Below are 16,091 nucleotides of genomic sequence, written 5' to 3' on the forward strand. Positions count from 1 at the left end.
TGTGTGTGTGTGTGTGTGTGTGTGTGTGTGTGTGTGTGTGTGTGTGTGTGTGTGTGTGTGTGTGTGTGTGTGTGTCGCTCATCTGGCAGTAGACAGCTCACTGTGTCATGCTGCTGTTTGGACAGCACTCATAAATCTGTCTCTTTCAGTTATGTCGTTACATTTTTTAAATGATAGTTAATCTCCTCCCCCTTTTCCTCCGCACATATTCTCTTTGTTGTTTCTCCTGATTTGAACTCTCGCTCTCTTTCGCTGCAGTTAATGGAGTTCTTCAATAAGCAAACATAATGTCTCTTTCTCTTCTTTCCATCACAAAATCCCATTACATGCTCCTTCTGCAGACTCATGGACTAATGACAAGTCAACCGTGAGTGTGGTGGTGGCTTCAGGACAGCAGAATGAAGATCATTAGCCGGACAAAAAGCATCTTTACATTTGTTCACTCACTTCAACACCTTTTACGAAACACCTACAGTACACTGCCTGTAAAATACTCCGCTCTGACTGAATGTCTCCTCACGTGTTACATCTGCATTTCTATTTTAAGATTCATACGACATCACAGCCGCAACCAGAAGAAACAAAGATGTTTTGATTTCTGGGACATGTCAGAGTCAGTCTTCTATTTTTTGCCTCATTAGTGGAGAAGCCTAAAGCCTTGTTGAACTCAAATTCTTACTTGTGTGAGTTTGATTTAGGGAAAATCTGTGTTTATTCGTGTTGGTTAAACATGACCTGCAAATATGACCCCCCTCCCAGATACATCAGAAAACAAGACCACCATCATGTCAGGGTTCTTCACATCATCCTGAGTCGATCACAGCTCAGAGAATGTCACCTCTTTCTGTAGGAACTGTGACGGGATGTACTTCACCGCCCCTTACCCCTATGCCATCTGCCACCCACAATTTTAAGCGGTCTCACAAGAATCACTGATGAAACAAATTACAGGAAAACAATGAAAAGTTATGAACTATGGGTCCCTGTTGTGATAAGGCAGAATTTTAACTTGTCCAAGCAGGTCAGCGGAACTTATACTTAGCTGGCCCAGAGTCTTTTAATCCTGTGTTCTGGCCAGCGAGCCGGTGATGATGAGCCCTGGTATGTTTTTTTTATTTGGCATCATTATATTTGCAGCCAGTTTGCTGTTCATGAAGTTGTTCCGCCTTATCACAACACATTCTTTCAGCATGTTTCCATTGCTTCATTTGTTTTGGACATTTGCATTTACAGATCGTTTCTAATGCAAATGGTTTTGGCAATTGAAGAGTGATTTCCCTTTTGGTCTAGTGTACAGTAGATTTGCATGCAAGTGCAACTAATAATCATCTCCATAATAGTTTTTTCTCTTAAACAACTATAAACAAATGAAGCCACAGAAAAGGAAGTGTGGGCTTGAGGTCCTTTATCGCTGACTGCTGGCTGTGCTGGAAAGTTGCCCATCACTCCCAGAGCCATGTGTCACAGTCAGGCAAATGCAGACAGGTTCCAAAAGTAGTCTTGTGGATACAAGCTACAACTAGAGTGAGGAAAAAGGGTTGCTTTAATGATGGTTGAAGTGTTCTTGAGCTCACACTGTGCTTGTTCTGTCCTTGGAGTTATGCACAAGCCCAACAGTTCAGTAGATTATAACAAATCCTGGTTAACACCCTGGATCTGGAGTGATAAGGACAGGGGCATTCATGTTCACGTGTCTCATCTTACCTCAACCTTGTTTTCCAACATTGGTGAAATGTGCTTTTAGCTTTGTTCTCCTTAGACGCTCTCTGACTCCTTTTGATGTGAATCTGAAGGCGCTGACAGCACTTTTGTGCTGATGTGGGCTCATAGAGACTTTTCAGACCCGCCTGCAGTCACTGGGTGGTGGGCATGTGTCACATTGGTCGCATGCCTTCACTCGACCTCCTGCAGAGCTTCATGAAGTCACTGTGTGTGTGTGTGTGTGTGTGTGTGTGTGTGTGTGTGTGTGTGTGTGTGTGTGTGTGTGTGTGTGTGTGTGTGTGTGTGTGTGTGTGTGTGTGTGTGTGTGTGTGTGTGTGTGAGATGACTTTACGTGAACAAGCAGGACATTTAAAGTGCAAAGAGGCACACAGCAAGGACAGAAGAAGGTGCAAACTTGAGGCTCCTTTTTGATATGTGTCTGTGTGTATCTGAGTGTGTGTGTTGGCAGGGTGAATAGCAGGCAGTGTGTGCAGAGACGGTCAGCAGCCTCCAGAGGACAAAGCACCACTTGTGTTCAGACAGAAGGAGGCAGATTTTAAGGAGCCTTTTCCCAAAAAAGCACAATTGTCCACTTTACCAGACACCTCGTCTTCACTTCTTTCAGGGTCTTTTGAGTCTCCGGCCTTTAAAGAAAAATCTATTAGACCCTTTGGTGCATTTGAAAACAGGCTTCGTCGACTAGAGTCCATTGCCCCATCCTGCCCGATCTTGCCCCATGTCTAGAGCCAGGCCTGGGGTCTCATTTATAAAAGAGTGCGCACAAAATGATTCAGATTTATGAAACCGTTCGTACGCACACCTGCACGCAATGTTCCCTTTATAAATCACGATCCACCTGGAAATGTGTGCACGTAGATTAGTCCCATGTTCCGCCCTCTACACGCCCACAATCAACCATAAACGGTCAATGCAAAAGCAGCTCGTGAATGAAAATGCATTCAAACGAGGGGGCGGATCAAAGGTTTCCAGCGCTGGATCCCGGAAGTTTAGACAAAGAAACAAAACTTTCTGACCCAGAATGGAGGAGTTTGTGAATGAAGTGGAGGATAAAATGGACATATGGATAGTTTGCTGCAGCAGGAGGATCACAAACTGAAGAAAAATCAGAGAATGACACCACATCAGTGCTGTATTCACGCTGTCCTATGTGCCAAAACATCCACTGTTCATCATTACGCACGAGTATATCTGCAATGTTAACGAGACCCACACTGACTTCTTCATATTGTCAGAGTGCTCACGTCAGTCAGCAGTCTGCCTCACTCTATCATATTATTAATCAAAAGTTTGATCAACGAAGAAAAACATTTGATTGCTGGCCACATTTTCTCGTGGGAAACTCCGTCTGCTCTGTGACTCATTATGAAGATATATAGACCTAATGATCGTGTCAGAGATGACCTGACTTAATGTCCACACTTGATTTATTTACAGAATAAATACTTACAGCTGATGAAGACGTGCTGAGTATGGAAGAGGCGAAATGTGTGAAGCTACCGCCGTGTCTCTGTGCGTCTTGACGCAGGCATCTTTATTAAAACTAAAAATCACACTTGATGATAAATGCACGATATTGAAAGATATTAATGAAAACTGGAGGCTCTATGGTCTTTGTCTAATGTTTAACTCTACATCAGTGATTACATTAGTGTACAAGTCCGTCCAGGATAATGAAGGCGAGACGGTGCTGATGCAATATGTATGGGGCGGACTTTTATTTTATTTTTTATTTTATGTTTATATATTGTCATAATGAAACGGCTCACTACATGCGCGATTATAGCCTAAATAAAGCCATCGGTTTGAATGATTATGATGACGTGGATCTGTCAGTAAAGTTTTATATTTAGTGAAATAAAATGTGGAAGAGGCATCAATATGTATCTGCAGGCTTCAATTCACCACTTCACCGTCTGTGTCGCCAATTTCCGATGCCTCCAAAATGTACGTACGCCTGAGTCAGAGTTTGCTTACCGGTGCGCACATTTTACCATCAGGTTTGTTTTTATAGAATACAATAGAATAATAATAATAACCCAGTTTCAGACCCTGTTTTGTGCGTATGCAACGGTTCTAAATGAGACCCCTGAAACTGTATATTGTCAGTTTAAATGCCACTATTCCTGCCTTCTGATTGGCTAGGGGGCGGGGCTAATTAATTCAGAGGTCAGTTAACCTGCTCGAGCGGTCAGCAACGAACGAAAACCAAAGAAAAAGAAGTTGAGAAATTCAACCAAAAAATTTAGTTTTAAGGAGAAAAGTGAGTTTAAACGTGCTTTAACCTGTAAAATCTAAATTTTAAACGAGCGATACGAGCTGAAAACAGTGTGTGTGTGTGTGTATCTAACAGCTGTACCAAGTGTAGTTAGCATCAGGTTAGCTAGCCTAGCTAGCTGTCAACGGGACATTCTCAGCAGTCATGATGGACTCCGTGAAGTCTGGATTAAACCTGGTACCTGTTGGATGGAGGGAGGACGAAGACTTTTCTTTTTGGTCTACCACGGCCAGGCATCTATGTAAGTGAACCACGATTACATTTGTTTCACTTTAAGTGAAGTCGCTCTGACTGTTTCGGTCACCATGTTCCTCACTATTGATTTAAATAAAACACCAGACTCCATTTACAAAACCTGTGATTTTTGCCTCGCAGATCACAGGTGTGGCTGGTCTACCGCTGCTGCCATCCACGAGTCAGTTTGTGCTGTTGTGTTTCACAAATACTTAGTTTATTCTGAACTAGCTTTTCAATACAAGAGACCAACAATAACTCAGACAAACTGACCAATGAGACAGCTGAGCTAGAGATGTTAAATTAAGGTTTTTGTCAATGGAGTCTGGTCTGTTAGAGCAATCTAACAGCGGTTCCTGGTTATAAAGATAATCTTCCTCTTTTACTAAAAAGCTAATTCATTGATTAAATGTTGTCAGACATTTTCAATTACAGTATTAGCCTGTCAATAGCAAAAAAAAACAATTTCCAGAATCAACCAAATTTGGGAATAAGCTGTTCTTTTTGTCACCCTTAGCGTATCACCTTACATTTCCTAAGTATTTTTTATTTTCTTTCCTTGTTGTGACTTTTTGGAGCAAACTTTCTAACCGAAGCAGACAGATAGATATTATAACAAAACCATTAAACACTGACAGCTCCAAGAGGACCACTCAGGATCTGATGCATTCATATTGAGCTGCAACTAACTTCAAATTTAATTCTGATGCTTTATAAGCCTCTGATGCATTTGGTGTGGGGGTAAATGAAACTTCCCTTAGAATCCATCGCAGTGTTTCAGTGTTTACCACAGAATGACACTGTACCTGGGCGGCGGAGTTGGAGGGGGAGGATATTAGTTCTGGTTAGATCTTAATACTTCATATATTTATTGTGCTTGTTTTAGTTTGTGTTACACACACACTTGCATGTCTCTTTTGTGGATGTATTTATTGTGTGTTTCTGCTCCTTTGACAGTGTTCCTCAGCTCCATGTTTCTGAAGCATTACTCCAGTTTTTCACTGATATGCCGTTATTTCATCAGGTGATCCGCATGTGTGGAGGTTTTTTAATGATGAGCAGGACAGAATCGACAGCAAGCAGCTGAAGAAAATATTTCAGAGAGACTAAAGTGAGAGTTTACAATTACAGTTTAGGAAAAGATAAGTATGCAGTGTCTTTGGCGATTAGACTGTCATGCAATCAGAGGGGTAGTGAGGCCGACAGCAGAATAGGATACCCCCCTGATGGAATCCAGACCCTGGTGGTGGTGATGGGGATGGACGAATCCAGGATGTGATGAAAAGTGGGTTTCTGAGCCTGTATCTGTCCTCCGCTGAGCTGGCGATCGCACTGAAATGACAACCTGACTGCTGAAGAGAGAGAACAGATTTTAAAGTTTGACGGCAGCAGGATGATTTGTTGAATCAGGGTTGGATTATTACTTAAAGAGTAAACACCCAAAATCAGCTGATCACCAGAGAAGGGAGACGGAGGAAGTGGTAGAGAGGGAGGGACCAAAAATGGAGGGACTTAGTTGAATGAAGAAAATTGAATGAATGTGTGAGAGAATAAAACCAGTCTTCCTGCTTGAATTTACACTGAACTCCATTAAAACAACAGCATAATGAGACGTAGCACCTCAGTCAGTGAGGGTGTTTACGGGAGGGACATACCTGCCTCTCTCTCTCTCTCTCTCTCTCTCTCTCTCTCTCTCTCTCTCTCTCTCTCTCTCTCTCTCTCTGTCTTTCACTCTCTCCAGCTTGCTATAGCTCGCGGTGGCCTATGGCGATTATTAAATAGGCTGTGGATAAAAGAGAGGTTCAAAACTATACTTGGGCGGCCATAATTATACCTGGTGGGACCGCGTATCGTCTGTGCTTAAGACACTGCATCATACAGGACTCTTTTAAACTAACATAACAGTTAAGAGTGAAGTGTCAGCCCCTCTCTTTTAGCCCCTTTCTTCAAAAGCTCAGCCCTCGATGCTCTTACTCGAGCCTGAAGCTTAATCTGAAAGTGTAAGCCTCTTGAGTTTTCATTTGTCTGTGGGATTTCTTTTATGGCACGCGATAAACAAATATCAGGGATGAACACTAGGAGTTGCAGCTCATATTTTCTCACATCAGTGTTGTAAGCTCTTTGTGGTAACAGTGAAAATTAAAGTGAAGCTTTAAAGCAGTAAAACCTCTTTTTATTCAGTCTAGATTAAAGTTTCTGGTTTGGATCCTGATTATAGTCTTTAATAAGGTCTCTCTCTCTCGCTCTCTCTCTCTCTCTCTAGAAAAACAGGTCTATTCAAAACAGAATCTAAATAAAGTTTTTTTTATCATCTGACCTGCAGCTATCTGAGAGGTCAGTGGAAGTGCCTCCCTGTCAGACACAGAGGCTCAGGAAACAGCAGACGTGATGTATGTACAAAAGAAGCTATATTTGAATACAAGTTTAGTTTGGTTTGTTTTTCTTCCTGGAATGAGAAATGAGAAACACCAAAAGAGGAGCAATGCAGTATGTTGCTTTCATAGTTTTAGTATTCTATATGGTTCAATCACAGTCACAAGACTCATCCTCTGATTGTAAAGATGTGAGGTGCATTGAAACTGAAAGCTGCATGGCTATATTTAGATTTGAGCCTGGAGACAGTTTAAGCTGCAGTGTATAAATGTTTTATGTAAAAACCACAACATTTACCATATTTAAAGCCCCCAACTCCAGCCAGTTATTAAAATAATTTTAGTAATGTAGACACAAACACTCCCATAGTGCTTCGAGCTCCCACAGGTAACCAATCTGTCTGACAAGAAACTCTGTAAATAACAGAGAATTCAGGCAAGAAAGGTAACCAGAAAATCTGTGATTCATAAGAATTGATTGAGTTTATACACAATCAGAGAATTAAGTTGTGTTTTTTTATTGTAGTCAGGGAGTTTGGGGATCCAGAAACACTCTAATGAAGTCCGTCAACTTAAACCTCAGAGGATAAGTGACATTAGGTCATAGTGAAATAATATTTTTTCAGCTCTATCAGTTTGAAATTCCTCTGAAAACAAGTGTCATTTTAGGCTGTTGTTAGTCTTTGAGTCCTCATTGTGGATGAACGGCTGTACCGTAGATGCTGGAGGGTTGATGTGATCGACAGAGACGCTTTGAAGCTGTTTGTTTTGAAAATTAAATGAATTAATGTCACTCAGGACATGGCACGTCTTCTAAATTTGTAGTCTGATATGTCTATTCCTGTTAGTGTGAATACAAAGTGACACTTTCTCTCCCTTATGTCGACACTCTCTAAAGGTCAAACAGTGTCATCTCGCACACTCTGCTGTGTTTTGACTGATAGGGTGGCTGCTGGCTCACAGTAGAGGAATTGAGATGGTGCTGTTGATTTTCTCCATGGCCTCCTGATCCACTACACTAAATATGAGAGAGGTGTTTTGATACCTGAAGGAGGATAAAATGTAATCCTTTACCTTGTTCTTCTGCATTGTATGCCCCAACCATTGTACCATAATTTGATGTCCCATAAACTGGATGGCTGGAGCTGTTGGTCTGTGTATAAATCCAAATGAGCTCAAGATTATAGGGGCCATTTTCAAGTTAGCAAACATTACCTTTCTTTCTTGTAAGTATGAACACTGAAGGGGAGCAACCTGGCTTTCATTGTTGGTGTTCTGTAAATTAGAACCATTTAGTGTGGCCAGCAATTTGGAGGACAATTCTGCACATACACAGCTGCAATACTATCCATTGTCCCCTCTCATCCATCTCTGTCACATCAATCAGAGCTATTAACCTCCCTCCCACTCTGAGCTGTCAGTGAAGGGGGATTGACGCTCCACAGACCTTGAGGTGAAGGTTGTTGTGGGTTTGAACCCCCATTACGGCTGCTACTCTGTATACCGTACACCACACAGAGGATCAATAGCACTGATGAGGGGCCTGTCCTGTCGGCAGGATGCTTACATTAATATTTTTAATGAAATTCTGGGACTTTGGTTGCAGGATGTTGAATATGATGCATCTGCCAAAATGTGTGATCAGCTTACTCCTGACAGGGTTTAGCCTATGCTGATTGTGTATGTTGTAAAGCTGCCATCAATGACAATTTAGCAGGTTTTACATAAAATGTTACCTTTGTGTGAGATGCCAAAGATGTCTGTGTTTTGTTTACCTTAAGCCTTTTATCTTTTGTCTTCCTCTGAATGAATTTCAGCCGTTTATTGTTTACTGCCCTTTACTCTGTATGTCTTACAAAGGTTAAAGCATCACTCCAGTGTTGTTGAAGTTGTATAAAGTTACTTTTCCACCATTTACAGGAATAATCTAGGCTTTCAGAGAGAACCCTCTCAACCCAAAATGAGTACTGAATACCAAGACCAGTACCGCCCCCCTCAATGCTACAAGGCCACAGTCACAACCAGCAAACCAAAACACCTGTACTATGCCTTGAAGGGGACTGCTGCGGATGTGAGCACCTGTAGGTAAGATCCAAAGTGTTTATCTCACCTGACGCATTAATGACAAACTCTGAAGATGTTCCTGTCTGGTGAGGCAGAATCATGACGCCTTGTGCTCGTGCTCGTTCCATACAAACCAAATAATAGTGTCATTCAAGTACAACTCTCTCGTCATAACTTTGTGTTTCAGAACTTTATATGTGACCCAGAAGGTGAAAAAGACTCCACCCAAGCCCCAAGAACCATCACTGACCTGTGGCTCCTTTCCGTCCTGCACACCCCACTCTCTCTCTCTCTCTCTCTCTCTCTCTCTCTCTCTCTCTCTCTCTACCATATTTCTGACTATCCACTGTCTTATTTCTCCAATAAAAGCATTAAATCCCCCAAAACAAACCTTTTATTAAATAAAATAAAAGATTACATTGTTTTAAACAAGTGGTCTTAAAGTCACATCTTTTTTTTTCTTTTTACTCTTATCTTATCTGTCTTGTATCCATTGAGTTGTATTTATATCAAATGTGTTTTCCCCTCTAAATTAATGTAGTTTTTGCAAGAAACAACTTTAATCTGCCCAAAATTGTTTGTGCTCAGAAGCACACAAATAATGCATTTTTTTGATGAAGTTAAATACAACTTACTTTTATCTACAAACCAAATAGACTATCATTATAAGGCAGGATTGGTAACCTTTTAAATGTCGCATGTCGTTAATTTAAAATATCTGTCGGCTTTTTTAGAGCGCCGTTTTTTTCTGCTGCTCCACGTCTCCCGTTGTTAAAACACATTGTACAATAATGAAACATACATAAGTTTTAGTCTTTTATATTGTTGGATATATTAGGCTATGCATTTTAATAAAAACACTGCAAAAAAAAGAGCTAAACACCGATGCTCCTCCTCCTCTCTGCAACTGGGTTTGTTTCCCCGACATAGAGGAAATCATTGACCAACACACGCACACCAAAAACAACAAAAACAACAACAAAAACACGTCTATCTATGGGCATGACAAACTATATAGCCTAGAAAAAGAACTGCAGAAATCCATAACAGATGCAGCAGCGAACAAACAAACAGATGAACAAATGAACGATCAGCACCTCGGACAGCGCCGCGGCACGTGATGCACATACCTGCGGCAAAATTGTTCAACCTTTACGGTGCACTTCCCACTCACAGGGCGCTTGAACCCCTTGCAGGAGACAATGGTCATATTTTTCTTGCACTGCCTTCTTCTCAGCTCTTGTGGATGCTGTGGCTCAGTGGGCACCGACGTCAGACTGGCCTTGACATGCAGGTGTTCCTCTCTCTGTTCCTTTGCCGGCTCAAGAATGAGCATGTATCTATCTGTCTATGGTCTCTATCTGTCTATTTGTATATCCTATCTATCTGTCGCTCTTTGTTAAATTCCTGTGCATATATATGAAGTCTATAAATAGAAACAATAACTAATAAAAATTAAAACGACGTGCGAAAACAATCCAGGGAAATGTATCATTTTCAACTGCCGTCAATATGAAGGCGCCGGCGGTTAGAGGTATAAATGCTCAGAAATCTTGTGTGTTTTATTTTAGTTACACATAGGCTTCAGAAAACATACAGGACACATATTTAAGAAAAGTCATTGGATGAGAGGCTTGTACGTTTTTATTTAAAAAGAGCTATTTGTGTTATAAAAACCCAAACCGTCCGTCACACGGTCTTGACGGTTCTAGTGTTAACACTCCTCAGGAGTCGAGAGGGATTTTTTTTTAAAAGGCAGTTTTGCTATGTTGAACGCAGAGACTTAGAATACAGCGGCTCTGGTTGCACGGAGCCTGCAGAGCGCGCGCCTGCACTCTCTCGCGCGCTCTCTCCCCCCCCGCTCCCTCTCTCTCCCCCCGCTCCCTAAGAACAGGTGGGATATATACTTGGGCCCAGGTATCGTGTTTGTGTGGGAAACACTGGAGATTAAATATTCTCAAACAGGTTGTTGGTATAAAGTTTTTATTTCTATTGTGCGGCACTTTTTTTTGGATTTGGGTAAATGTCAGAGTTGTGTTCTGAACTAGTGTTTACTATAGAGTCCTGTAGTGTGGCTGCCAACAGTCAATAATAAATAGCCTCCTGCGTAAAATGTGTGTAGAAATAGGCCTACAGTGTATTTTAACATCTACCATAATGGTGGTACTTGGAGAGCCAAATATTTTCGGAGGTGGTACACAGTCTAAAAGGTTTGAGAACCACTGGTGTAATGCATCTCTCTGCAGGACGACCTCCCCCGGCTCAGCTCAGACTCGTAGTTCAGAGCGACACAGCAGCACTTCTCCTTCATCTCCCGCACGATCTCCATCTCTGCTGAGGTGCACATGCACACACTTTGTTCCTGCAGGAGCTTCGAGCACAACAACAGGGGAATCATTTAGCAATCAAAACAGGACCCCAGACTGATTCAAACAGCTCATTAAACAAACTTTCTTTTTACCAGACTGACCCCACCATCAAAATAAAAGATGATTATACCCTTTTAATATGCATTGTAACGTCGACACCAGTGTAGGTGTATGTACCTGCTTTGAAGATTTAGAACATTTGCTATTTATTTTAGCAGTTAGAGGAAAGCATGTAAGGTAGAATGATTAACCGTTAGCTTCATGAGGTGCCCCTTCAGTAACTCTGTTTGTTTAGTTCCATCATGTGAAGAACCCAGAGAACCTGCTATGAGGAGAGTACCTATAAAAATAAAAAAAAGTCACAGTACACCAAAATACAAAAATGAAAATGATGGTTTATAGCAGTGAGTACACGCCCTTTTTGTAGCACTGCTTTGGTCATGTTTTGAGTTTCCTTTCTATCTGCTCCTGTAGGAGGGAACACCCTGCTGGACGGCCTGCCTGAGCGGCTCCAGACTGAAATCAAAGGACTGGTTCCCCCCCGACACGGGGGAGAGTGTTCATGTTACCAGCCCGAAGGACAGAGACTTTTCAGTGTGGAGGGGAGGAGCAGTGCTTGCCAACCTGCCCACCTTCAGCTCCGCATGGATCAGTCAGGAAGAATACGAGGAGTACGGACCGCAGATCATCATCTGAGTAATGTACCGATTAACTTTTTACTACACAAAGTGCAATATACAAACATAGCCCGAAAACAGTGCCATGGACCGGTCCTCCTTTAATATTTATCTGTCTTGTATGTATTTACGGCTTTAAACCTGCAGTCGGTGTGGATCCTGACTAGTGTACTCTTACCTATCACCTGAGCTGCTACTGACCCGCTGCACACTCTTAAGCTATTTGCTCGAGGTTCCAGGCTCTTTGCTCTAAGCCCTGTTGCTAAGAGCAGCAAACATGGCATGGATGAAAATTATATTTATGCCCTTAAAATGTTGTCCGTCAATGTTACTGTTCATTAAGCGCCTTAAACTGTGTCTAAACTTTCCCAAGTTGTGTTCTATTTTGTGTCCCATCAAATAATAAGCAAGAGTTTAAAGTATAGAAATGTTTATGTTTAAGAGACAAGAATTGAAGCTGGCCTTTAATTGATGTCTGCCAATTATTTTTTCCAAAATAAGCAATTGAGGGACAAAGATAAATCACTCAACGTGCTGACTATATAATCAAATATCAAATATATCTTTATACAAAGATGTAAACACAGTTGGTGTAACAGTTTGATCTTAATGTGTGCGACATGGTGCAAGTTGGATTTTGAATGATTAAGATCAGTGCAGCTGTGCAGTGTTCACAATCTAAAATATTGGATAGAAACACCATTAAATGATCTTAAGATGGATTATTAAGACCACTTTTCTCAAACTTTTTTTCTGGATTTTATGTTCCATTTTTTCCCCCTTAAATATCAAGAAAATGTTTGCTTGTAATGTTATGTCTTTTTTCCCCTCACACATATCATAACATTACAGCTTTAGAAGATGTTAACACATTATCTAGGAACATTTTTAATTTCTTGCAGATGAGATAAAGTGGTTCCCTCTTTTGGTTAAAGCTCATTGTACATGCAAGTTTGCTGTTTCTGCAGGAGTGTGAACCGGTGGGGAGAGACGTGTGGATTTGTGGGATATGAAGTTTACTAGTAAACATGTAGCTGAGTCATTGTAAATTAATGGTTATTTTCCAGCTGAAGAGCCCTTTGGTCAGCATGTCTTTTGTTGTGTTCATGGTGTAAGATTTGAAGTGCGGTATTTGAGTGCTAATACCTCTCATGTCTGTAGAATAAGCAGATGAAGTTGATGCTACTGCTGCAGGAACAGTTTGTGTTTGATGTGTCATTTTTTCTATTTGAGTGATGTGTCTTATAAATGATTTCCTGAGTTTTGTTTAGAATTGTTAAAAGTTGTGTGCATGTTTTTTTTTTTCTCTTTCACAGTAGTGGTCATTACTTGTGAAGGGTGTTGCCAAATCTGCTGTATTTATCTCTTTACCATGAAACCTTGAAGACCCCTTAAGCCAACCTGTATATAAATATTAAGTTTACTTTTTGGATGTGGAGTTTTTGCATTGAATTATTTTGTTTTGCATGTAATTAAGTTGCTCTTTTTCTGCATGTTTTCCTCTGTGTGCTTGCTTGTCTTAGTATTTTGCTCTTTAAAAGGCAAAGGGGGGTTGTCATGTGACCTAAAGCTCAGCTCTGACGTGGGAATCACCATTAAATGTGACTGTAGGAGCCAATTTAGTGTGTGTGTATTTATGTGTTTTGTTTCTATGGCTTTAGTTTATATGTTTATTTATGTACTCAGATTGGACACTAGGTGGTGATAATTGATCATTTGGGTTAATTGGTCAGGTGGTTGGTTGAGTGTTTATATGTCACAGGTTACAGGAAACGGGGGCATAGGTGGTGGGAACATACGGTTCTTACCATAACAGAACGTAACACAGGATAACGCAAGTAGGATATTTAACATAACAAAAGAACGACAACAGTATAATCTCGGAAATAACAACTCATCATATCATCATCACGGTTTGTCTCTGCTTCATATGTGACAATAAACTGGAACATCAGAAAGTACTTTTTGGACATTTGTTTATTTTTTATGCGTCAAGAACATTCCATACACCTATGCAAGTGACTAAAGGCAAGATAAGAAATTTGGACATTAGATAGTCACTATAGTGACTGTAGTGTTTTCAGTCAGAGCCTCGTGTAAAGGCCAGGATGAACAGCTCAGTCTGCCTCGTTTACTGGCTTCATTTGAAAGAAACCGTCTTCTTTGTCCCCTAAATGTACTGCAACAGTCTGGACTGAGTCTTGCAAACTTTTCACCCAAACCATGCTATGTATGTGATGTATATATATTATAGCACTTAATTAAAACCAAAGTTATAAGTAGGATACATAAAAACTATAAAATCGTCATGAATCAAAAAAAGTTATCACAGTCAAGTCAAAGTGAAAAATTAATTAATACAGTTTAAGATATAAAGATATATTTTCACTATAGATGCACATTTTTTATTTAATAAATGGTTCTGTTCTTTTTAGCTGTTAAATATTTTTTAATATCTAGTAGACCAACAGTGTATTTTTCTTTTAAATATTTAAAATTGACTCGACGTTTTATAACTAGATACAGGCAAAATAGTTTATTAAGATTAGCTGATCGATGAGTTTTATTTTCTTTTAACACGCTTGCATGCGGCTGTGAAATGAATTAAATCTGTTGTCGGTGTCGCATTTCTTTTCTGCCATCATGAGGGACGTAAGCCAAGGTCATGGCCAACGTCGACAGATTAACGGTAGTCATACGTTTGACACGAATGTGATTGACAGACACACTGGACCAATAGTGGAGAAGACAGGGATTTCATTGGTCTAAATCTGTTCGTGTACATCAAGCGTAAAGAAATGAGCCAACCAACGTTCGAGCTGAGGGGTAGAGGGCGGGGCTCAGCTGTAGTATAAAACAGATGGTTGCGCCGTTGGTGCGCGCTAACAGACACAAAACAAACAAAAAAAAAATGAGGGAAATTGTGCTTCTCCAGGTCGGTCAATGCGGAAACTAGATTGGTACCAAGTTTAGGACAGCTTTTTATGTGTTTTGTGCGGTTGAAATCAACGTATTTTAGAAAAGATACGCCGCGTCCTCTGTGCTTTTGTGAACGTGTAATTCAAACCTTAAATCTCAAAAGCTGCCCTTATGGGTTGTGATGCGTCGAATTGTAACGAATATAAATCGATTTTACCTAATTTACAAATCCGATAAATTGTGTTAATTTATACGCCGGTTGTTTGAAGAACTCAACCGTTAGATATCAGTTAACCACCGCGGATGGGATTGACCGTTGAGTGGTTAAAATCATTATTTAAAACTTATTCGGTGGACGTAATCGTTCCCGCAATGCAAAATATAGGAAGTTTAAAAAAAATTAAAACAAAAAAAAATGTCCGCAGTTGATACATTGACATCCAGAAGTGACGTTCAACTGCTCATTTTGCATTTAAATACTGTTAAGCTTGATTTTATTTCCTTTCCTCTTTTGGAAAAGCCAGGGTGGTGCTGGCAACAACTGGGCCAAAGGTCACTACACGGAGGGTGCAGAGCTGGTGGACTCTGTCCAGGATGTAGTGAGGAAGGAGGCAGAGAACTGTGACTGCCTGCAGGGCTTCCAGCTCACACACTCTCTTGGTGGTGGTACTGGCTCTGGGATGGGCACACTGCTCATCAGCAAAATCTGTGAAGAGAACCCCAACCGTATGAAAACCTACAGCGTGGTGCCCTCACCCAAAGTATCAGACACAGTCGTTGAGCCCTACAACGCCACACTGTCATTCCAACAGCTTGTAGAAAACACAGACGAAACCTTCTGTATTGACAACGAGGCTCTGTGTAACATCAGTTTCCGCACCCTTAAATTGCCAACCCCAAAAACAGCAGCCACTTTGTTGAGTTCATGTTGCTGAGCTCGGACAGCAACATGAACGACCTGGTGTCCGAGTACCAGCAGTACCAGGACGCCACCGTCGAGGAGGATGGAGAGTTTGAGGAGGAGGAGGAGGAGGAGGAGCTTGCCTAAACCTTTGCTGCCATTAAATGCAATGTTCAGTGTTCTTGTTTTTAATTAAAGTTTTTAATTCATTTTTGAAGTCTTAATGTGTTTAATAGTATTCACAGGCTACTTTCAAATTAATGAGATATAACTATGAAGTCAAAGCATTTATTAGAGTAGATGCACTACACTGTAGATAAGGTGTAGTTGCATGTCTGGTGTTTTGCCATAAATACAGAAGTAAACAAACATTTAAAATCTGTTATCATGTGACTTAAATGAAAAGTAGTAAGATCATGATGGAGATTCTGGATATAAATGGATCATTCAATGTTTTGTTCTTATTTTTATTCATTGTAGATAAAGGTGCTGCTAAAATTTAGACAAAGAGCACATATATATATATATACATAATTAAATAAAATTAATTAAAATGAT

General features: G+C 40.6%; 1 protein-coding gene and 1 gene segment (V, D, J or C); one reads left to right on the forward strand and one right to left on the reverse strand.

Annotated features, from left to right (window-relative positions):
• The window catches only part of LOC136177443 (Ig kappa-b4 chain C region-like), a 133,613-nt gene that overhangs the window by 98,947 nt on the left and 18,575 nt on the right, over nucleotides 1-16,091 (reverse strand).
• Nucleotides 1-16,091, forward strand: part of LOC136177441 (actin, cytoskeletal 3-like) — a 64,378-nt gene that overhangs the window by 12,340 nt on the left and 35,947 nt on the right. For 2 of the 8 annotated variants that reach the window (XR_010665049.1, XR_010665050.1), the window contains exons 2-4: nucleotides 8,524-8,688; nucleotides 8,855-9,961; nucleotides 11,511-11,732. The exons of 4 other annotated variants lie outside the window; for them this stretch is intronic. Coding sequence is in view for 1 of the 4 variants with exons in the window: in XM_065950719.1 (XP_065806791.1) it covers nucleotides 11,511-11,732 (222 nt within the window). In the remaining 3 variants the exon portion in view is untranslated. The remainder of the gene's footprint in view (nucleotides 1-8,523; nucleotides 8,689-8,854; nucleotides 9,962-11,510; nucleotides 11,733-16,091) is intronic. 2 more of the 8 variants (XR_010665053.1, XM_065950719.1) reach the window with 2 other exon arrangements.

This window comes from Labrus bergylta, chromosome 22 (genome assembly GCF_963930695.1).
Source record: "Labrus bergylta chromosome 22, fLabBer1.1, whole genome shotgun sequence".
Lineage (NCBI taxonomy): Eukaryota > Metazoa > Chordata > Actinopteri > Labriformes > Labridae > Labrus > Labrus bergylta.